The following is an 18,219-nucleotide window of genomic DNA, read 5'->3' on the forward strand; positions in this document are numbered from 1 at the left end:
TTAGTAAACAGTTTTAAGTAAAAAAACTGTGCAGGAAGTTTTTATGTTTTATGAAGGATTGTTAAGTCAAGTAGCACTTTATTAATAGGATTTTCAAACAGTTCAGGTTGTTTGCTATAGGAAAAATACACCTTTTATGTCTCCATCACTTTAAGAACACAATATTTTGTAAATTTTAAAGAATTTTTCTTTCTTTTCCTTTTTTCAGGTACTCTTGGTGTTCTACACAAATACTCATTTTTCATTCTGGAGATGGACTTGCTGTCTGGAACCTACCTCTTGGCAGTCTTATTAGCCTGTATTGTATTTCAATCTGGCGCCCAGGAGAAGAATTATACTGTGCGGGAAGAACTGCCTGAAAATGTCCTCATTGGCAATTTGCTCAAGGATCTTAACCTAACGCTGGACCCGGATGTGCCCCTTTCCTCACCGCTGCAGTTCAAGCTTGTGTATAAGACTGGAGATGTGCCGTTGGTACGAGTGGAGGAGAACACTGGTGAGATATTCACGACTGCAAACCGCATAGACCGAGAGAAGCTCTGCTCGGGTATCTTTAGTGAGAACCGCTGCTTTTATGAGGTGGAGGTTGCTGTGTTGCCTGATGAAGTTTTCAGACTGGTCAAGATCAGATTCCTAATAGAGGATATAAATGACAATGCCCCCCTCTTCCCCTCAACAGTTATTAACATCTCTATCCCTGAGAACACAGCAATTAATTCTCGCTATTCTGTCCCATCTGCCATCGATCCCGACATTGGGGTGAATGCTATTCAACACTATGAACTCCTTAAGGTGGGTTTCTTCTGTCCTTCTATGTTACTGTCTGTGTTGCTGTCTTTCCACAAGTGTTGCCACTCATCATCAACCCATTAGAAATATCAAGAAGTAGTGGTGCACTGCAGATACCTGTCTTGAAATGTTAATCTGTACCCCGAGTGCACTCCAGTGCATCGCACGTTCACTTTGTGGAAAGCTGTTTATGTATGCGGACATCCGGCTGCGTGACAGTAGGATGAAATGTGCATGTCTTCGTGAACTCTCCATCAGCATTCAAAGTGGTTGTATACTTTGGCCAACAGTCTTTTTGGACTCTCAAAGGTGTATTCTTATTGCCACTGACATAAGAGCACCACGTGCTACAATATTTTGCATTATGTGTCTCTCTTGCATGACTGCTAGATTTGAGCAGTAGAACGTAGGCCAGAAGCTTATGTGAGGTGATGTGCTTACAACATGAAGTAGTTGTGTCAGTGTGGGTACTAACTAGTGACAAAAAAGTAAAAATCTCTTTTGGAAGAGATTTTGTCCATCCCACTGGACACTTCTGGTTAGCTATCTAAAAATACCCCCCATGCTTCTGCCTGCTCTCAGAGTAGCCTAGGAATTTAAGACTTTTCAAGAACTTACTAAAAAGTTTGAGGTCTTTTGTAGCAAGCTCTTTAAAACTTTTAAATTCCAAGGTTATACTGAGAGCATATGGATCTACACGCGTGGGTTTGTGTTTTTTTGTTTTGTTTTGTTTTGTTTTTTTAACTACCTAACCAGAAGCATCCAGTAGGATGCAGTCTTCTTTATTTGGCATTTTAAATGAGAATCCGGGAAATGAATAACAGTGTATTAAATAAATAACAGTAAGAGTAGAAAATAATAAAAAAGCCAGGGGTACAGACAAAATGTGGCCAAACAACACACAGTCTGAATAGAGAAATGTTAGTTAATATATCTGAGAGAAATGTGCTGTTATTCTAGGAAAAGTAAAAAAATAGGAAACAGCGAAATCAGGAGTCCCTGGGATTGAGTGAGCAACAGTTCAGATCACCACAATAGCAGTCTTGTTTTGTGAGTTTATTTTTGGACTCTGTCTGAAACGGAATGTAACAGATCAGCAGAATTATGGCATATTTGTATCACAGGAGTGGGAGCTCATCTGAAATAGAAGCTACAGCTCCGTACCAAAAGTAGTGTAGGGCATCAGGCCTTGTCTAAAGCTCTAATGTGAGATGAGGTGGTCTGCCAGGGAGCCAAATTTCACTGAGAGACGTGCAAATAACTTTTTCAAAAAATATAATTCAGTATTTGAATTAGAGGAGGGAAAGAAAAAAAGAAAAATAAAATAAAAGTTACACATTTATTCAAGTGTTTCTGAAAAACTGGTTTTGCAGCATAAGGTAGAGAAATGTAATGTGGCTGAACATGCACTGGTATGAACTGAAAGTTCTGAGTTCTTGTGCTAGATGTGCCACAACCGAAGTAATTTGTAAAATCACAGTCTATAGACAGATCTCCTAAGTGAATTAATTACATTTTTCTCTTGCATGCCTTTTGGTCAGGTACTTTTTGAGTTACGGATCCACTGTCTTTAAATAAGCCAGCGATTTTACATACCTTGGAAAGTATCTGTAAAACCAAGAGGTTTATGACAGCCAGATGCCGTTTGGAATAGATGTTATTCCACTGGAAGTTTTTACAATGTTAATACCAAAAGTGATCATGTAAGAAGAGAGGGAAAAAAAGTAGTTGAAATGAAGAATTCTTGCGAGCAGGCGGGGAACTTAGCATATACAAAGATCCATCTGGCAATGGGGGAGGATAGGGAGATGGAGAAGGAAGGGAAGAGTGGTGGTGCCTGAGAATTCTTTCCTGGGTGACACAGAAATACTAGAAGGGAGGGTGACACGTGCACAAGGATGCTGTTGCTTGCCTGTTCTCCCAAAACACTCCTCGTGTGTTATCCTGTGCTGTTCTTTGAGGTATGCTCTGAAGATACTAGTGTCTTCTGTCTTCTGCTGTGCGTTGACCTTTTCCTTCCTTTTGTAACCAACGTACAGAAAAGTGGGAAAATGACAGCAAGTGAAAGTCTTGCCTTCTGAACAGGATGAGCCTAGCAGGGCTGATATGACAGCGCTGTGGGGAATTTTGGGAAGCACCAGATCCGAAGATGGGCAGCATGCTTGCAGGATGGTGGAGGAGTGGGAGATGATGAGCGTGTGCAAGTCACTTCATAGGAGCACAAAAGCTGATGCTTTAGAGTGTGTGCAGTAACAGTGAAATGTGTTGCTCTATATTCTAGAGAAAGTAATAGCAGACTGACAAGCTGTGCAACGAAGAAACATTTATTCGGTTACATTTTACTTCTTAAAAAAAGTTTAGCTAAAATTTGCTTATTGTCTGCGTGAAGCCAGGCCTGTTTTGCCAGAACGTAAAGAGATTTTTGCCGTAACAATTTCTGAAAAAGAATAAACCTCTCAACACAAACTCAGCTGAAGAGTTTATAGGTTTTCAACATGTTTTCAGCAACTCTGTATCTCATTGGGAAGGTAACATTCATGTGTCATGATGTTTCCTCACTTTATTACACTTACCTTACTGCCTCTCAAAGTGTGAGGAAAAAGGTTCCATATAATTGTAGTACTCAGTTTCTTTTGCAAAGTGGATAATTAGTGATAAAGCGTTTTAACTATATGATAGACTTTCTTGTTATTTTAATCTCCTGTCTCTTTCTAAAAATCTTTATAAAACAGAAGAAAGCAAAACACTGTAAAAAAAGCTATTCTTGTATTTTGGCTCAGCGTTACTTGGAAGTTTCATAACACAAAATTTGATATATTTAATACAAGGGAGCACTTTGATTACCATATAAATTAGCATTCAGGTATTTGTTGCCTGCCTGCGTTTTTTCAAAAGGTACCTCAACAGAAAATAACTTCTTTATAGGTAACTGATTCATCGTTCTGCAACTTCAAAACTTTCCAGGTGTCTGTGATTCAACTATACACTGTCTGAAATGCATGAACTCTAAAAAGACAACAGTTTTGCATAACCACTGCATTTCTTTTGGTAAGACTTACTTAGGAGTTATGTGGAGGACAAGTTCTAAGAGACAGTCTAAGGAAAGCAGTGTGGTTTTTTTTTTTTTTTTTTTTTTTTTTTTTTTTTTTTTAAGGGCAGATTCAAACGTGTCTTTTGGATAGCTTTTGAATTGTACTTGTTTCCTCATTTAGAAAATGAGTTGCATCAGTTTCCAAGTATCTCCCATCCAGCCAATGTAGCAGCACTAGTAATTGACAAAGATTTACTCTGGTAGAAGTTTACAAATATTGAATTATTTAAAAGTAGTGATGCTTTAATACATGAAGGTGTGTTTTGTTTTTTTTTTTTTTGCTTTGTTTTGTTTTGTTTTATTCCTTCCCCATAAAAGAGAAGGTTTCCAGGAAACAGGCAAGGCATCCTGCTGTTACCCAAAGAAGTTGTTGTGCATAGCATAACAAAAGATTGTATTTCTCTGCTGAGATGCCCAAAGCTGACCATGGATAGGATGTCATTAAAGGTGCAAATGGTAAACGGTCTTTACTGTGAACAAGTCTAGGGAGGGAGAACTTAATCAGATGTGATTTAAAAATAAAGGAAAAAGCAGTTAGAGTGAGAAATAACTCCAAGTCTAGATTGGGTGGAAAGATGGCATTACGCTGATTGTAGGAGGTGGTAGAAGAAGCAGCTAAGACAGATAGTGAAGTAGCTCAGAGAAAGAGATGGCCAGAATGAAAAACAATGATTTTGTCTCAGTTGAGAGTCAGAAAAGACTACTTGGAATGACAGAGAAAAAGAGAAATGGCCATTCGTAAACAGAAGTAGTATGTTAAAACAGTGGGATGCAAGAGCACATTGTGAATTGAAATGTTAATAAGCAGTGATTTCTGATTAAGGATGAATCTGCAAACACTACTGTTGTGGTTTAACCCCAGCAGGCAGCTAAGCCTTCAGGTCTTTGTTCACCTCAAGGCATTCACATTGCTTACATACTGATGTAAAATGTATGTTGTGCCTGGCAATACCACCATAGTGTTAAAAATACTCACATGCTGTTGTTGATTACACTCTTTCAGTATGCTTATATTTGAGTTCAAGGCAAGCTAATATTTAGTATAACTTGATTAGTCACTTGGAATTTACAGGTGTCACAGGCCTCTACTTTGACTGTGAAGACTTTAGTGGGAAGCATTTCTTTGTTCTCTTAGATGCTAAAAAGGAGAGCTGTTTCAGAGCAGGTTTTGAATAGAATTCCAGCTGTAACGGGAGAGTCATGTATACTTCTAAAAGGATTCATATAAGTGCATGTTTTAAATTAAATTCTTTTTATCAATTCCTTAGCATTTCTTGTCAAATAGGTATACCGTATACACTAGATGTTGCATAGGTGCAACAATACCCAGTTAGCAGTGGGCTAGAGTGAAAGCATAATTCTGCTTTTACAGGAGCAGAGCGTTTTCTTGTGAGCTAATTCTGTTTGCTAATAGGTTGTTGCTTTAATCTGTTGCAGTTTGGGGGGAAATTAGATTGGTGTTACTGTTATAGTTCCATTACTTTTACCTATTACAGTAATTTTCCTGTATTTACTTATTGTCAGAAGCAACTGGTGCATTCCTTCTAGAATAATATAATAATCTTTTTGTAGCTGTCAGTTCATACCTCTGTAATCTGACAAAATAGATTCTTACTCAGTCTCACAACACGTCAGTCTTGTCTCTAATGAGCAGAGTTACCTTTTGCTACTGTAGATCATCTCTTATAGTGAATCTTTCCACTTATTTCTAATATTTTATCAAGTCTGTGACCCGTGGAAGATGGAGATCACAAATCTTCATCGTATTTCAAGCCTGCTCTTGCAACTAGGTTATATCTGAGCCTGACAGCAGTTCTGGGTCAAGTAACTAATGTCACTGTTTGTGAAAATCAAGAATGGAAGGAGATGTGTTTTATGTAAAATCAAAGCTAGGAAGGTAGTTAAATCAAAATTACTGGATTTGTAGTTAAATCAGAACCAGAAAGTCAGGTTAATGAAATCATTGTTGATAATCATATCGTAAGCAGTAATACAAATTCAATAGCCAAAACCACTAACAGTGGAGGAGGACAATCAAAACATTTCCATGGCCTGGTGGTGTTTTGATGTTGCGTCAATACTATGAGTGGTTCAGTACACAGAGAGAAAGGAAAAAAGTACGGTTAATGTCCCTGTGAACTCAGTGCACAGTGACACAGACGTATTTTCGTGACACAGATGTTCATCAGATCATGTTCACTGTCCCAAGCATGAGCTGCTTGAGCCTCTCATTTCTGTCCTTTTTCATGCTTTCATCCTTTTAAGTGGAATCTGAAGCAGCAGCCCTCACTTTTACTCTCAAACCGTGGTTGAATGAGGGAGCATCCCACAGCTAATCGTACTGAAATTCATGTGGGTGATTCTTCTGTGTAGGCTTTAGCAGCATGAGAGGACAATGAAATGGTATATTTGCCCTTTAAATAGGTCACAAAAAAGCCTGGGGTGGTTGTTATCAACATCTGCCTTCTGTGAAAAAACTGCCAAGATAGAGTTTTTTCTACATGCAAACAGACATTTATTAATATTGTCAGGTTTTACTGAATATTGCAGTTAGGCACTAATAAGATTAGGTAAATTCCAACTTCATTATTCTCCTGTTATCAAAAAATCCTTTGTAAATTTGTGGTAACCCACTAGTAGCAAAGGATTTTTGCACTTTCTAATTTCTTTTATTAGCAATACTTTCCAGTAATTGTGTGTTGAAAAGATGGCTATTCAAGATCTCAAGAATTTTCATTTTACAGACTTACATATACTGAGGAAAATACATGATTCAGAAAACTTCTCGACTTCCTGATAAGATGATGCCAATAACTTCTCAGTATTTGTTTCTTGTCATTGGAGAAAGGCTAGCTGGTCAGTGTTATTTCAAGATTCACTGACACTAAAACAAAAATGAATTGCACGCATACTGATGTCCCAGGTAACTATAGTACTTGGGTATTTGAACCTAAAACTGAGAAATTATGGTTTTGTTAAAACAAATCGTAGGTTTGGCAGTGCTTATATACAAGGTGAAAATAAGATGCATGTTAAATCCTATTTTAGTGTTTATTTTGTTTGTTTGTTTTTCTCCCGCTGTCATGCATCTTAGACTAAGATTTCGAGTTTCGACTTGGGTGTGGGTTGGCCTGTTTTTCTCACTTCACAGTCCATTGATTGAATTAGCGCAGGGATTTCATTCAGCATAACTTTGCAGGGCAGGTTAACTTCCATCTTCACTGAACTGCCTCATATGGATTATATTTCATATATTTGTGGAACAGTACTATGTCTTCTTTCACATTTCACATGCCAGCATAGATGCAGAAGGTAATAGATTTAGGGAGCTCAAAAATAGATTTAGGATTTTTTTTGCTCTGGAGTTGCACTCCAGTCAAGCTCTAAGGTCACTCTGTAGTGCCTGTAATTTAATAAATATGGAGAGTTGGACATGTTGTCTTTCTAAGGTAACTTTTAGCTGCCCTTTAGAAGAGAGGTTTTCTATGACAGACAGGCTGTCTTTTGAACGATGCTGAGCACTTTTTTTCCTAAGTCCACAGTGACAGTGGGGAATAGGTCAGAACTGATACATCTTTCCCTTTCTCTGTTACTACTAGAAGATCATTGTATTTGTTTAATGTTAGAATATAGCTTCATTTTTTTCAGATGTGTGGTTCCCTCTCCTTGTCTTTTCCACTGAGATGTGGATAATTACCATCTGAAGTGACAAGAATTTCAGTAGTCCCTTGAAGATTTACAAATACTACTTGCTGAGATGGCTAACTTCACAAATAGTTCATGAAACTTTTATGATTTCCTTTAGTATACATTTGTAGCAGTTGAAGTGCCATGGCTGATTTCTGTTAAATCATGTTGCACCTACCTTCAAAGTAGTTTAGGATTTTTTTTGTTCCATTTGTTTTATTCCACTCATGAAGTGGTACTGTGCTGCACAACAAAGCTAAATTTGAAAGTTAGTCTTCAGCTATGGGGAAGTTCAGGCATTAATAAAAAGGCTCAATTCTTTGAAAGATTGAGCCTCGCAGAGTCTAAAGCTATTCACAAATACATAACACTTCCCACCGATTACGTGGTTTGGTGAACATTGTCCTTAGTACCGTTGTGTAGAGTTTCAGATGCTGGCTCTGTAAAGCCCTGACTGGGGAAAGAGCCTTTTTTCCAGAAACCTGAGATGAGTGGTTTCAGGTGAAGTAATAACTTTGACACAACAGTTTTGAGTTAAATGCATAAATGTGTCCTTTATTCTAGAAATCAGTTCTTGAGAATTAGATATGTTTTCAGAAGTTAATGATTGTCCTTTCGCTCAGGCTTGTGTCTGATAGGTACGATTAGGCCTGATAACAGCTTTGTTTCTGAACTTGTTTTATGCAACAATCCCCTCTCCCTGCATTTCTGTCTTGTTTTTATATGTGTACTAATCTAACTTTGCATAATTTTTACCCCAGTACCTTCCCATAAAAGACACCTGGAGTGAGCCCATCCAAAGAAGATTTCGGTGTGTGCAGGAAGTATTTGATAAATGCTTTAAAGAATACATTAAGTGACTTAGGATGTATTTAGGCAACTCCTTGTATTGTACTTGAGAGAAGAGAGGGAAAAATCTGTCAGTATTGCAAATTGTAAAAGTTCTTAATGTTAAATTAATCCTAAAATCAAAGATGTGAAGAATTTTCTTGTTACCAGTTTCCTCATGATATAAAAGATATGTTGAAGTAAAAAGAAATGGTTCAAATAGAATGGAATAGAGAGCTTACCCAGCTTTCAGTTTACGTGAAAAGTAACTGGCTCCCTGCCACCATTTCTCTTGTCTAGGTCAGGTAGTTTTTGGGTCGTGGATAACATGACATGAGCTGAAATAAGCTAGAAAATGAGATACAGAAACTTGAAGGATGCCTATGAGTGCTAAGAGACATAGTGAAATCTTTAAAAGCTCCCCTGCAAATATATGAAAGGGATAAATAACTTTCATTTTAATCTTATTTTGTATTAGTAATTACAGGAGAGCTTGGAAGGTGGACTGAGGAAGAAATTATAAATATTTATGAGTAGAATTCTTATCCCTTACATTTGTCATTATCGTTGGACATCTAGTGAAATTCTTCTCACTGTTTTCCGATTATTTAACTTCAGGAACGTAAGGAATTAAAAAAACCTCCAAAGAACTCTTCCCTTTATATAGTTCCCTTACTTCAAAATCCTTTTTACATCATCTTTGCATTATCAAACTATTTTCATTATTTTATGATGTAGTTCAGCATCCATCTTCTTGGGAAGCCATTTTTCTTACTGTCTGAAGTATCAAAGTACATGATTCTTATGAGAAGGTTTTGTAGTAGAATGAGAATATTGCTCAGTATTAATTTGTTTAGAGACGGATAAGTGGTCATCTATGAACATTGTTTTGAGAAAGCTGCTGGGTCTGATATTTAAAGGGGGAAAATACCTGATTTGCATTCTTACAGCTGTGAGTTAGTGTCTCTTAGTAGATAAAACTCTACTACTGACTGGTGGTAGTGAGTCAAGAGTCAAGGTAATTGCTTCTTTTTGGTTGATACAAGGCTCCTTTAGGGTGGTTTATGGCATTATTACTGTGAAACTGTCAGGTTCAATTATCCTGACACCCCTTTGGGGGATTGACTGAAGACTGGAGGAGAAAGTCTTGCTTCCAGGCATGGTAAGCTCAGTGAGTTAGGGTGAGGGACAAGTTGGTGTATCTTTTTGCATTCAAGGCTCTGATTTTCTCACTAGCTGTCATGAAACAATAATATATAACTTAGCATGAGCATGTCTCTGCGTGGGAAGGATGATAGACTCAAGCTGGAAGGCACAAATCTGTCAAATGGAGATCTTCAGTTCATCTATCTTATATGAATATTATCTTTTGCTGATGTCCAGACAGATCAGTATGCTAGTTAACACAGATGTGGTGATGCTTTCTGAACATAGTAGACTAAGGATTTGTTTACATAGTCCTCGTGAAACCAAGTGTATAAACAACACTTAGAAATTACTATTTTCTCAAAATACATTTAGTAAAAGCTTCAATTTCATTTATATGGAAAGAAATCACCAATTACACAATCTATAATGCTCTCAACAATAAACCACAATAAAAGTAGTAATAAAACCCCTGTGTTTCTCAATGAAATTATAGTTTGGTTTGCATATATGCATGATATTGGAACTAGAAATACAGAATGTCAAGCAAAGTTACAGAAAGCGTGCTGTATTTTTAAGCAATTAGATGGGAATATTCTCCTGTGGATAGTGAATTTTTATGTTTACTATACAATGGCAATATAATGCACCTCTGAGGAAAATTTATAGAAAAATATTAGATGTCATGTTCAAAATCAGTTAACTCATATTTCATGTTGAACTGATTTTTCCAAATTTGACTTTTGTTTTTTATGGATACTTGTGAAATCTTTACAGATTGCCAAAATTTATGATGTCAGCAATATCTGAATTGAATATAGGTGTTAAATATATGGCAGAACTAGTGTTTTCAATACTTCATTAGTGTGTTACAAGTAAGCTCACTCATTAACTGAACTTTCTGAAGGTCTTTGAAGGTTTCACATAAGCGACAGTGTACTGAAAACTTCTTTTTGCACTTCTCTATAGATTCAGATGCTGGTGATAGTTACCCAGAGGACAGTTGTGGTTTTTTTTTTTTTTTAATGTACTTATTTGGTTTTGAATAGCTGTATCTTATGAGCTACTTGGAGGAAAGAAGCAAATCAGAGTCACTAGGTCAAAATAAGTCTGGCTTAACGGAATTTGAGACTTGTGAGGGTTTATGAAGCATGTGAATATAGACAGAAATATTTCAAAAAGTGCTGAGAGATCATTGAAGATGAGATTATTTTTTTTTCGAACAGTTAATTGCAAAAAATATTGGCTAAATATTTTATAAGTGCAGACAAACATTAGAATTCTCTAGGAAGATCTGTCTGAAAGTTGAAAACTGAAGCCATGACTGAGTTTCAGTGGTCACTTGATCAAGATTTCATTTGATTTTAGTAGAAGCTGCCTTGAGTCTTGAACTTTTCCTTGTGTTATGCTTGCTATAAAATCCTCCTCGGTTTCAGAGGGTAAGAAACTATTATTTTTATTTGATTTCACTTTCTCTATTTTTTTCTTTCTACAAGATGCAAGGAGGAAGACAACAGTTATAATTGGATATCACTACAGAGTATGCTATTGTTACAGTTGCACATAGATTTCTTGTGTATAAATATGTCACTACCTGCAAAAAAATTAATTTCAATTAGGATAGCCGAAATGTGCACTGTGTCTCAACGTATTTCACAGTCTTCCTGAGGGCTATATTTAAAAATATATGCAAGTAAAATTTCTAAATTGAAATTTGAATTTTTACAGCTAATGTTAGCTTTCCTCATAACAATCTAGCATTGAAGTTCAGTCTTTGAAAAAAATCACTACACTTTTGAAAACTGTATAGAAATTTGCCACCAAAGTACTTGGGTGAAGAGAACACCACAGTGTGCTTTCCAAATGTATTAAGATGCTCTTGATGCCTGCCAGAGTAGTGAAAAGTGCAAGGATGGAGAAGAGTGAGGAATTGAGCAGGTCTCTAAGTTTTCATGACTTGATGATGATTTTCAGACAACTTGCAAGAATTTCAGAGGCCTCAGATTTCATCACATGTTCTTGTTTGCCATTGTTTTTATACTTCCTTACCCAGAGCATGGTTCCACCCAGGTAGTAGTAGTTTACTTCCAAATATACTAGCAGGACATACCCTGATCCTGCAGCCATCCAACGAGTGGTGTATAAGCCTGTTCTTAACTTTGGGATAAGTCACCTGATTTCTTTGTGTCTCCCTTTCCTGTGCTGTTGAAAATTCATCGGTTCTTCCTGCTTTGTAGAGATCAGGGCCTCCCAAAATACTTAAGGATCAAATATGACCTTCAGGTATCTAGCTGTTACCTTTCCCTAGATCTGATAGGTGAGAACAGAGCTAACAAATTACGTCTTCTGGGAACTTTTTCTCAGATGCAGCAGAAGAAATAATTGTGGCTTAGACTATATATATATTTAGCAATGTTATATATGGGACATCTTTTATTCTGGAAGGTTGTTAACCGTGTGCTTAGGATAAATTATACTGCACCCATAATCTTTACTACTGTCTCAAAATCTAAAATATTTTAAAGGCTTCATATTTTGTATGTCACAAAGGAAAGAGGTAGAAGCCTTTTCAAAATACTCAGAGTTTACCATCATTGTGCTGGTACATTATGTTTGTATACTCAGTGTCAGTATCTGTGAAAAAAGATGTTTCTCTTTGGCCCCTATTTTATCTTTAAAAAATGACCTGACATAGGTTTCAGAATTTCAGATCATTTATTTATTAATTATGCTGGTGAAACTGACTTTTGTTTTCTGCTTGATATAGTAATCACCAATGTATCCTACAGATTTTTTTTGGCTAATTTTCTTAGTTAAAAAGTTGATCGCTGAACTAATTTATTACTAAACAAGAACCTTATTACTAAAGGCAGCAAGAGCTATCACCATCCAAGCATGAAATGTTTTACGTTTAAAGACCTTTTTTTTTTTTGACCATATTAAAAATAATTATCGCAAGTTCTAGAAGAAAATCTACTAATCACATTCTGTATTGCTACATGGAATGTAGAAGTTCTTTGGATCTGTAGTAATTCTAGTTTCAGAATAATTTTATGAAGATGATTTTTTTTCTGCTTCTTTTAGTTATTGTGATAGATGCAGCAATACATATTTTACTTGTATTTTGGATCTCTCTCATGAGAAACCTTGAATTAGGTTTCCAGCAGATTGAATGCAAACTCTAAAATTATTCCTACTACTATTATTAAAAATTCCAGGTTATTCAGAAATAGTTGTCTTTTTCACATACACATATGAGATGATAAAAAAAATACTGCTATTTTCAAAATGTTCTGTAAAGAAAAGAGAAAAAAAAAGATTAATGATAATATTCACAAAACTTCCAGATTTTTCTGTTGTTCAACTCACTTTTCTCTGACCTCTGTTTTTGGGAGGGAGGAAGATTTCTAATTTTTATGATATGTCTTGAAAATAGGAGACGTAATGTCAGTTTTTCTTGGGTTTAGTTGTCATAAAATGCACAATTGAAGTATTAAAGAAGCTTTTACAATAATAATATGTGATTTTAATTTTGCTTTTAGCTTTCTAATATTGCATATTAGTGATAGAGGTTTAAATAATCTTAGCTGTTTTACCCCAAGTACCCTGCATGTAATATTTTTCTTCCTTTCAAGAGGAAATACAGGGAGGAGAAAAAGAGTAAGTCCAGAATTATGTTCTTTTAGCTATCAAAGAATACATTTAAATCAAGTGTCAACTGTGGATTGTGGCACTTGACTGCATTAGTATGGTTATTTTTACTCTTGAAAGAAAGGTTTATTACAAAATAATTTATATTCTTTACCCCAGAAATGTAATTGGTCTGAACACTGAAGTCCTGTAGAGCTTTTGAAGCTGGGACATGTAGAAAAGAGCATTTCAGAAAATTTTAAAGAAACAAAAAGATATGTTGGTAAAAGGAATGAATTCTGAGTCATCAGCTGTCAGTATTGAAATACACTTTTCTCACATCGTGCTATAATTGCTGGCTCTATTAATGTGATGTGTATTATTGCTGACGTTCCAAAGTCAAATCATTATAGTTTTTTCTTTTTTTCTTTATCAAGCAAATGGACATTTTTCTTGGGGGTTTCTTTGTGGTTTGTGTGTGTGTGTTTTTGTTTGGTTTGGGTTTTTTTTTTTTTTTGTTTGTTTCTTTTGAGTCAGGATGCTCCTCTGTTCTTTTCAGAACGGGATGTTATATGGCTTTTTTTTTACTTTGAGATTACTTTTTCCTCTTCATTTTAACCTCAGCCATATAATTTTCCTTTTCATTTCCATCAGGGACTTTTCAAACTTATTTGTTGTAACACATTTAAAGGTATAAACAAAGTAGTAACTTCTCTTTTGTTCCCCATCCTGTTTCCAATGTAACCTCAAACATAGTATTCTGGCAGTTATGTATTAGTATTTTCCATTGGCGAATTGACCTTTCTATGGAAAGCCAACACAAAATGTGAATACCATCATTTGAAAGTCAGTCTTACATATAGACCATAAAAGATTGAATGAACTTTCCTGCTTTCCATCAGTGTTGCACACCTTTTATTGTCTCCCATAAATGAAATATTCATCCAAGATGAATATCCAAGATACTTGCTGTGCTTGTAAAATACCAGGACATGAATCAGTTCCTTGAAGTTTACAGATTACCTAGTTCTCTATAAGATTTTACTTTAATTTAATGTGTTTTTTTTTTTTAACTCCTGAAGTGGTCCAGTAGTCATCTCTTACTCATAAAAAATTGTCATTTGAATAATATAAACCTTCAACTACCAGCATCATCCAGAGTTCTTGGCAATTAAGTTAAACGCCCAACTGGACCTTTGCTAAAGTTAAAGGAAAAAAAAAGTTGTTAGTGTGCGTTTTAATGTCTGCTTCTGATGTTTTAATTTTTTTTATTTACTCAAGAAGTGTATTGTGTTAAGACTTCGACCTTCCCCGCACACCTTCACATATCAAGTTAGCTGGACTTTTGTCTTTTCAGTTTTAACTTGTCCCTGTTTTCAGTCTCAGTTATCTCTGCAGCCCAATTGTTTTGCTAAGTGCTAAACAATTACAACAATAGACAGCACTAGAACAGCAATAGAATCTATTTTCTTTCTGTGGTGATCTTTGCTTTCAAGGTTGCATGTGATGGTTGGGACCTAGAAGGCCAAAGTGTGTGCGTTTCAGTCATAATGAAGGGAAAAACAAACATAAATTGTTCCAAGAGCTGGAATTAAAAAATACAAAGGATGCATAACGTTCCAATGATCTTTCTTCTGATACTGTGTTATATGGGTTGCAGGATGATTATTTGTAATGTTTACGACTTTTATAAAAGATCAGTTTTATCATCGTTCTTTTTACTAGCTTTTAGAGAGAATAAATGGGCGATCTGAATAAAAGTTTTTTGTTATTTAAACCAGTGCTGTATGGGAAATAGTGGTGTCTTCTTTCAAGGTGCCCAGGTAGTTTCCTAAAAGGGTACAATTGCCTTGAAGTCCTGTTCTCATTTTGTAATGCCATCTAAACCAGTAGTGTTGGTGCTGTCGTGTTGTTTTCTCCAAAACATATATTCTGTACTCTGATGTGATCTTTGAGGGTCACGGATCGGCGAGATTTGGGTCATTATGGTTTTGTTGCTGGGCTGCAGAGTGGTTGGGAAGGAGCTGCTTCTGCTTTCTGTGCCTCAGTTTCTTTATAGCTGAGTGATGTGACTGTTGACCCGTGAATGGCCTTGCTGGATGAAAGCGAGTTTCATCTGACCTTGTATCCTGTCTCTGGCACTTGATATCAGATCCTTAGGAGACAATGTAAGAAAAGCACAAGCATATTTTTCCAAGCTTTTCCTGAGCTTCGACCAAGTTGAGGCTCACAGATTTCTTGTCCAGAAGTGATGATTTTGACACTCTTATCTAGATCTTTTTTTTCATACGTGCAGTTTCTTCAGTTGGGCTTTGAACATACTTTGTAAAAAATGTAAATTGCAAAATTTGAGCATTTGGAATATGGGCAAAGTTTTAGAAACTACGAGCACATATTTTATCTTCTGTTTGCATCAGACCGCTGATGACATTCTTATATTATGAAAACAGCCCTGTCTTTGAAGTGTGTTTTGCATTCAGTGTTGAAGGAAGTAAACTTTATTATTTTACTTAAAAGTGTATGTAGTTTTTCATAGGCTCATGGAGGGGATAAGAAGCTGTGCAAAATACATTTTTCATAAATAAGCATGCTCATTGTATCACATTAAGTAGAAATAAAATGAATTTGGTTCGTATTTGAAATGTATCTATGCTTAAGCTAAGCTGAGAAGTGAGGGCCAGAGATACAAGCAGAGTTTATTCTTCTACCCAGTGGCAGAAAACTTTGTACTACTCAGGGAAAAAGGTTTTCTCCTAAGTTTTCCTATGTTAAGAAACTGAAAGCAACAATCACTGCTCTCTAAGAAGGGAATTTACCTTTGTGGAATTAAAACCTAGGGGGTTTAGGTGCTTCCATATTAATGATTAGCTTTGATAATAACTTGAAAATTATTTGATGTATAAGCATATCATTCAGTGCTCCATTTGGTTGAAAAATCTCACTCCCAGACTTGAAACTTTTCACAATAGGTGATGAGGGTGGGTGTGGGTGGGTGTGTATCTGTGTAGAAATCATACCCAACATTCATAGAGTTAGAAGAGGCAGTGAAACCACCAGTCTCCTCATTGCTGTTGTGGTGTTCAGACAGTATTAGAAGAGTTTTTATAAACAGGAGTGAAGTCTTTCAGAAACTATTTTGAATATTGGTTTGAAGTTCAACTACATGTTGGTCACAGCATAAAACATGCGACAGGCTACGGAGTTTCATGAGCAAGGTAACAAAGAATATTGCTTTTTGCTGCTCATTACCTCTAATAAACACTTGACTAATTTAAGAGTTACACACAGTGGATTCCCCCTCTCATGTTTTTTGTTTTGTGTACTACTGGATGGGACAAGTTTACCCATCAGAAAAGGTTTTAAGGTAGTAAGTAGCTATGTGTTACTTGGCTCTGAAATCACTGAAAACTGAAGAAATACGTTAATACGTGTGTTGCTGTGGAATGACTGGTTGGCTTTTACTACTGGGCAGTCATTGGAACTGATCAGATTGTACCTAACAGTATAATAAGGAAAAACTTCAATAAAGCTTTGTCGTGTCACCTGTCATAATCACTTTCACTAATTTAGTCTGTGTTTTGCTGTCTTGTTAAAAGCCATAGTGCTGGATTTCCAAACAGATTTCATTTATTTTTACATTTTACAGTGAGTTCTTTCACATATATCCACAATAGGCTACTTCTTATGGTAACAGTGAAGTTAATTGAGGGTGGAAGTGGAGTTTTGACTCTGTAGGTAGAATGTACAACAAATTTAGCAACTAGTTTTGTAGTGTCACCTTACGATTTTTAGAGGGTGCTCTGAATTATGAATCCATGTAAGAACTGGAAATTATTTTGTTATAGTGAGCAGTCTTGCAGATTTCTATGAACAAATTGACTCAATCTTTTCTCGGAGAGTACTTGTTTTGTCTTATTTCAGTATTTGTGAATTTGATGTCTAATGACAGGTTTAGTAGTTGGTAGAATGTCCTAGGCGTGTGTTAAAAATAGTAATGTGCCTAACAAAAACTTTGAATTCAAAATCGACTGTTCATTTAATGCACTGCTTCATAAACATTCTTGTGCGTAGCTTAATACCTTAATATGCAAGAATCCTAACAACACATTAAACACGCGAAAATAAAGGCATAGAAATTAAGTGAAAATCAAGGTATAGGCTAAGTCTTTGAGTCTGAGTTAAAAATTGTTTAAGGAGTGTTTAAGTTAAATTGTTTGAAGTGTGTTTCCTTTTCCATGCTGATGGTCAGTTTCCCAGTTGGTAGATCCAAGTTAACATGCTTTTGCTAGAGTTTAGGTTGATTTATTTTCATAGTTTTGGTTTGGTAGATTCAGTTGTTTACATCACATTTTTAGAATATGAAGGCTAAACTTCGCATTGAATTACTCATAGCATGTGACCATCCCCAGAGGATGGTTCCTTACAACCGTTTTCTTAGCTCTAACCTGAACGTGGCTGAGAGATGCTGTCTTTGTTAGCAAGTGTCTCAAAGCAAGATTAATTCTGTGGGCATTGTGATGGCTCTCTTACCCGAGGTGGTTATCACAGTGGAGTAGTTAGGAAAAATTTAGGGAAAGGTTTCAGTTCTTGTTTGCCACACTGACACCTTGGTGGTTGAAATCATGTTGGTTGTCCAAAAGCTGTTGATGTTTTTCCACTAAGAAAGAGGCTGCAGGTCCAATTCCTGTCTGCATATTACGGAGTTTTACTGTGCCACAAACAGTATGTGTACTGTTATTTGGAAACATCTGGTTTAGGACAGAATTAACCTCAGGAAAGAGGCTTAAGCAGATCCAGACCTGGGAAAACTTGCTTTTTCTCTGACTTGGATTATATGAGTAGTTACTGGGCAGAAATGGCTTCAACTGAAGGTTGTCTGAAAGTGATTCTGCCCCTGTACTCTGCTCTTGTGAGACCCCACCTGGAATACTGCGTTCAGCTCTGGAGTCCCCAACACAAGAACAACATGGAGCTGCTGGAGTGAGTCCAGAGGAGGCCACGAAGATGATCCGAGGGCTGGAACACCTCTCCTATGAAGACAGGCTGTG

The 18,219-nt window shown here is 36.3% G+C and overlaps 1 protein-coding gene across 1 annotated transcript in view; it reads left to right on the forward strand.

The window, feature by feature from the left end:
- The first annotated feature begins 252 nt into the window (after positions 1-252).
- PCDH11X (protocadherin 11 X-linked) overlaps positions 253-18,219 on the forward strand; it is a 316,876-nt gene continuing 298,909 nt past the window's right edge. The window contains exon 1 of the mRNA XM_086619900.1: positions 253-792. Coding sequence (XP_086476026.1) covers positions 253-792 — 540 coding nt within the window. The remainder of the gene's footprint in view (positions 793-18,219) is intronic.

This window comes from Tauraco erythrolophus, chromosome 13, assembly GCF_009769465.1.
Source record: "Tauraco erythrolophus isolate bTauEry1 chromosome 13, bTauEry1.pri, whole genome shotgun sequence".
Taxonomy (NCBI): domain Eukaryota; kingdom Metazoa; phylum Chordata; class Aves; order Musophagiformes; family Musophagidae; genus Tauraco; species Tauraco erythrolophus.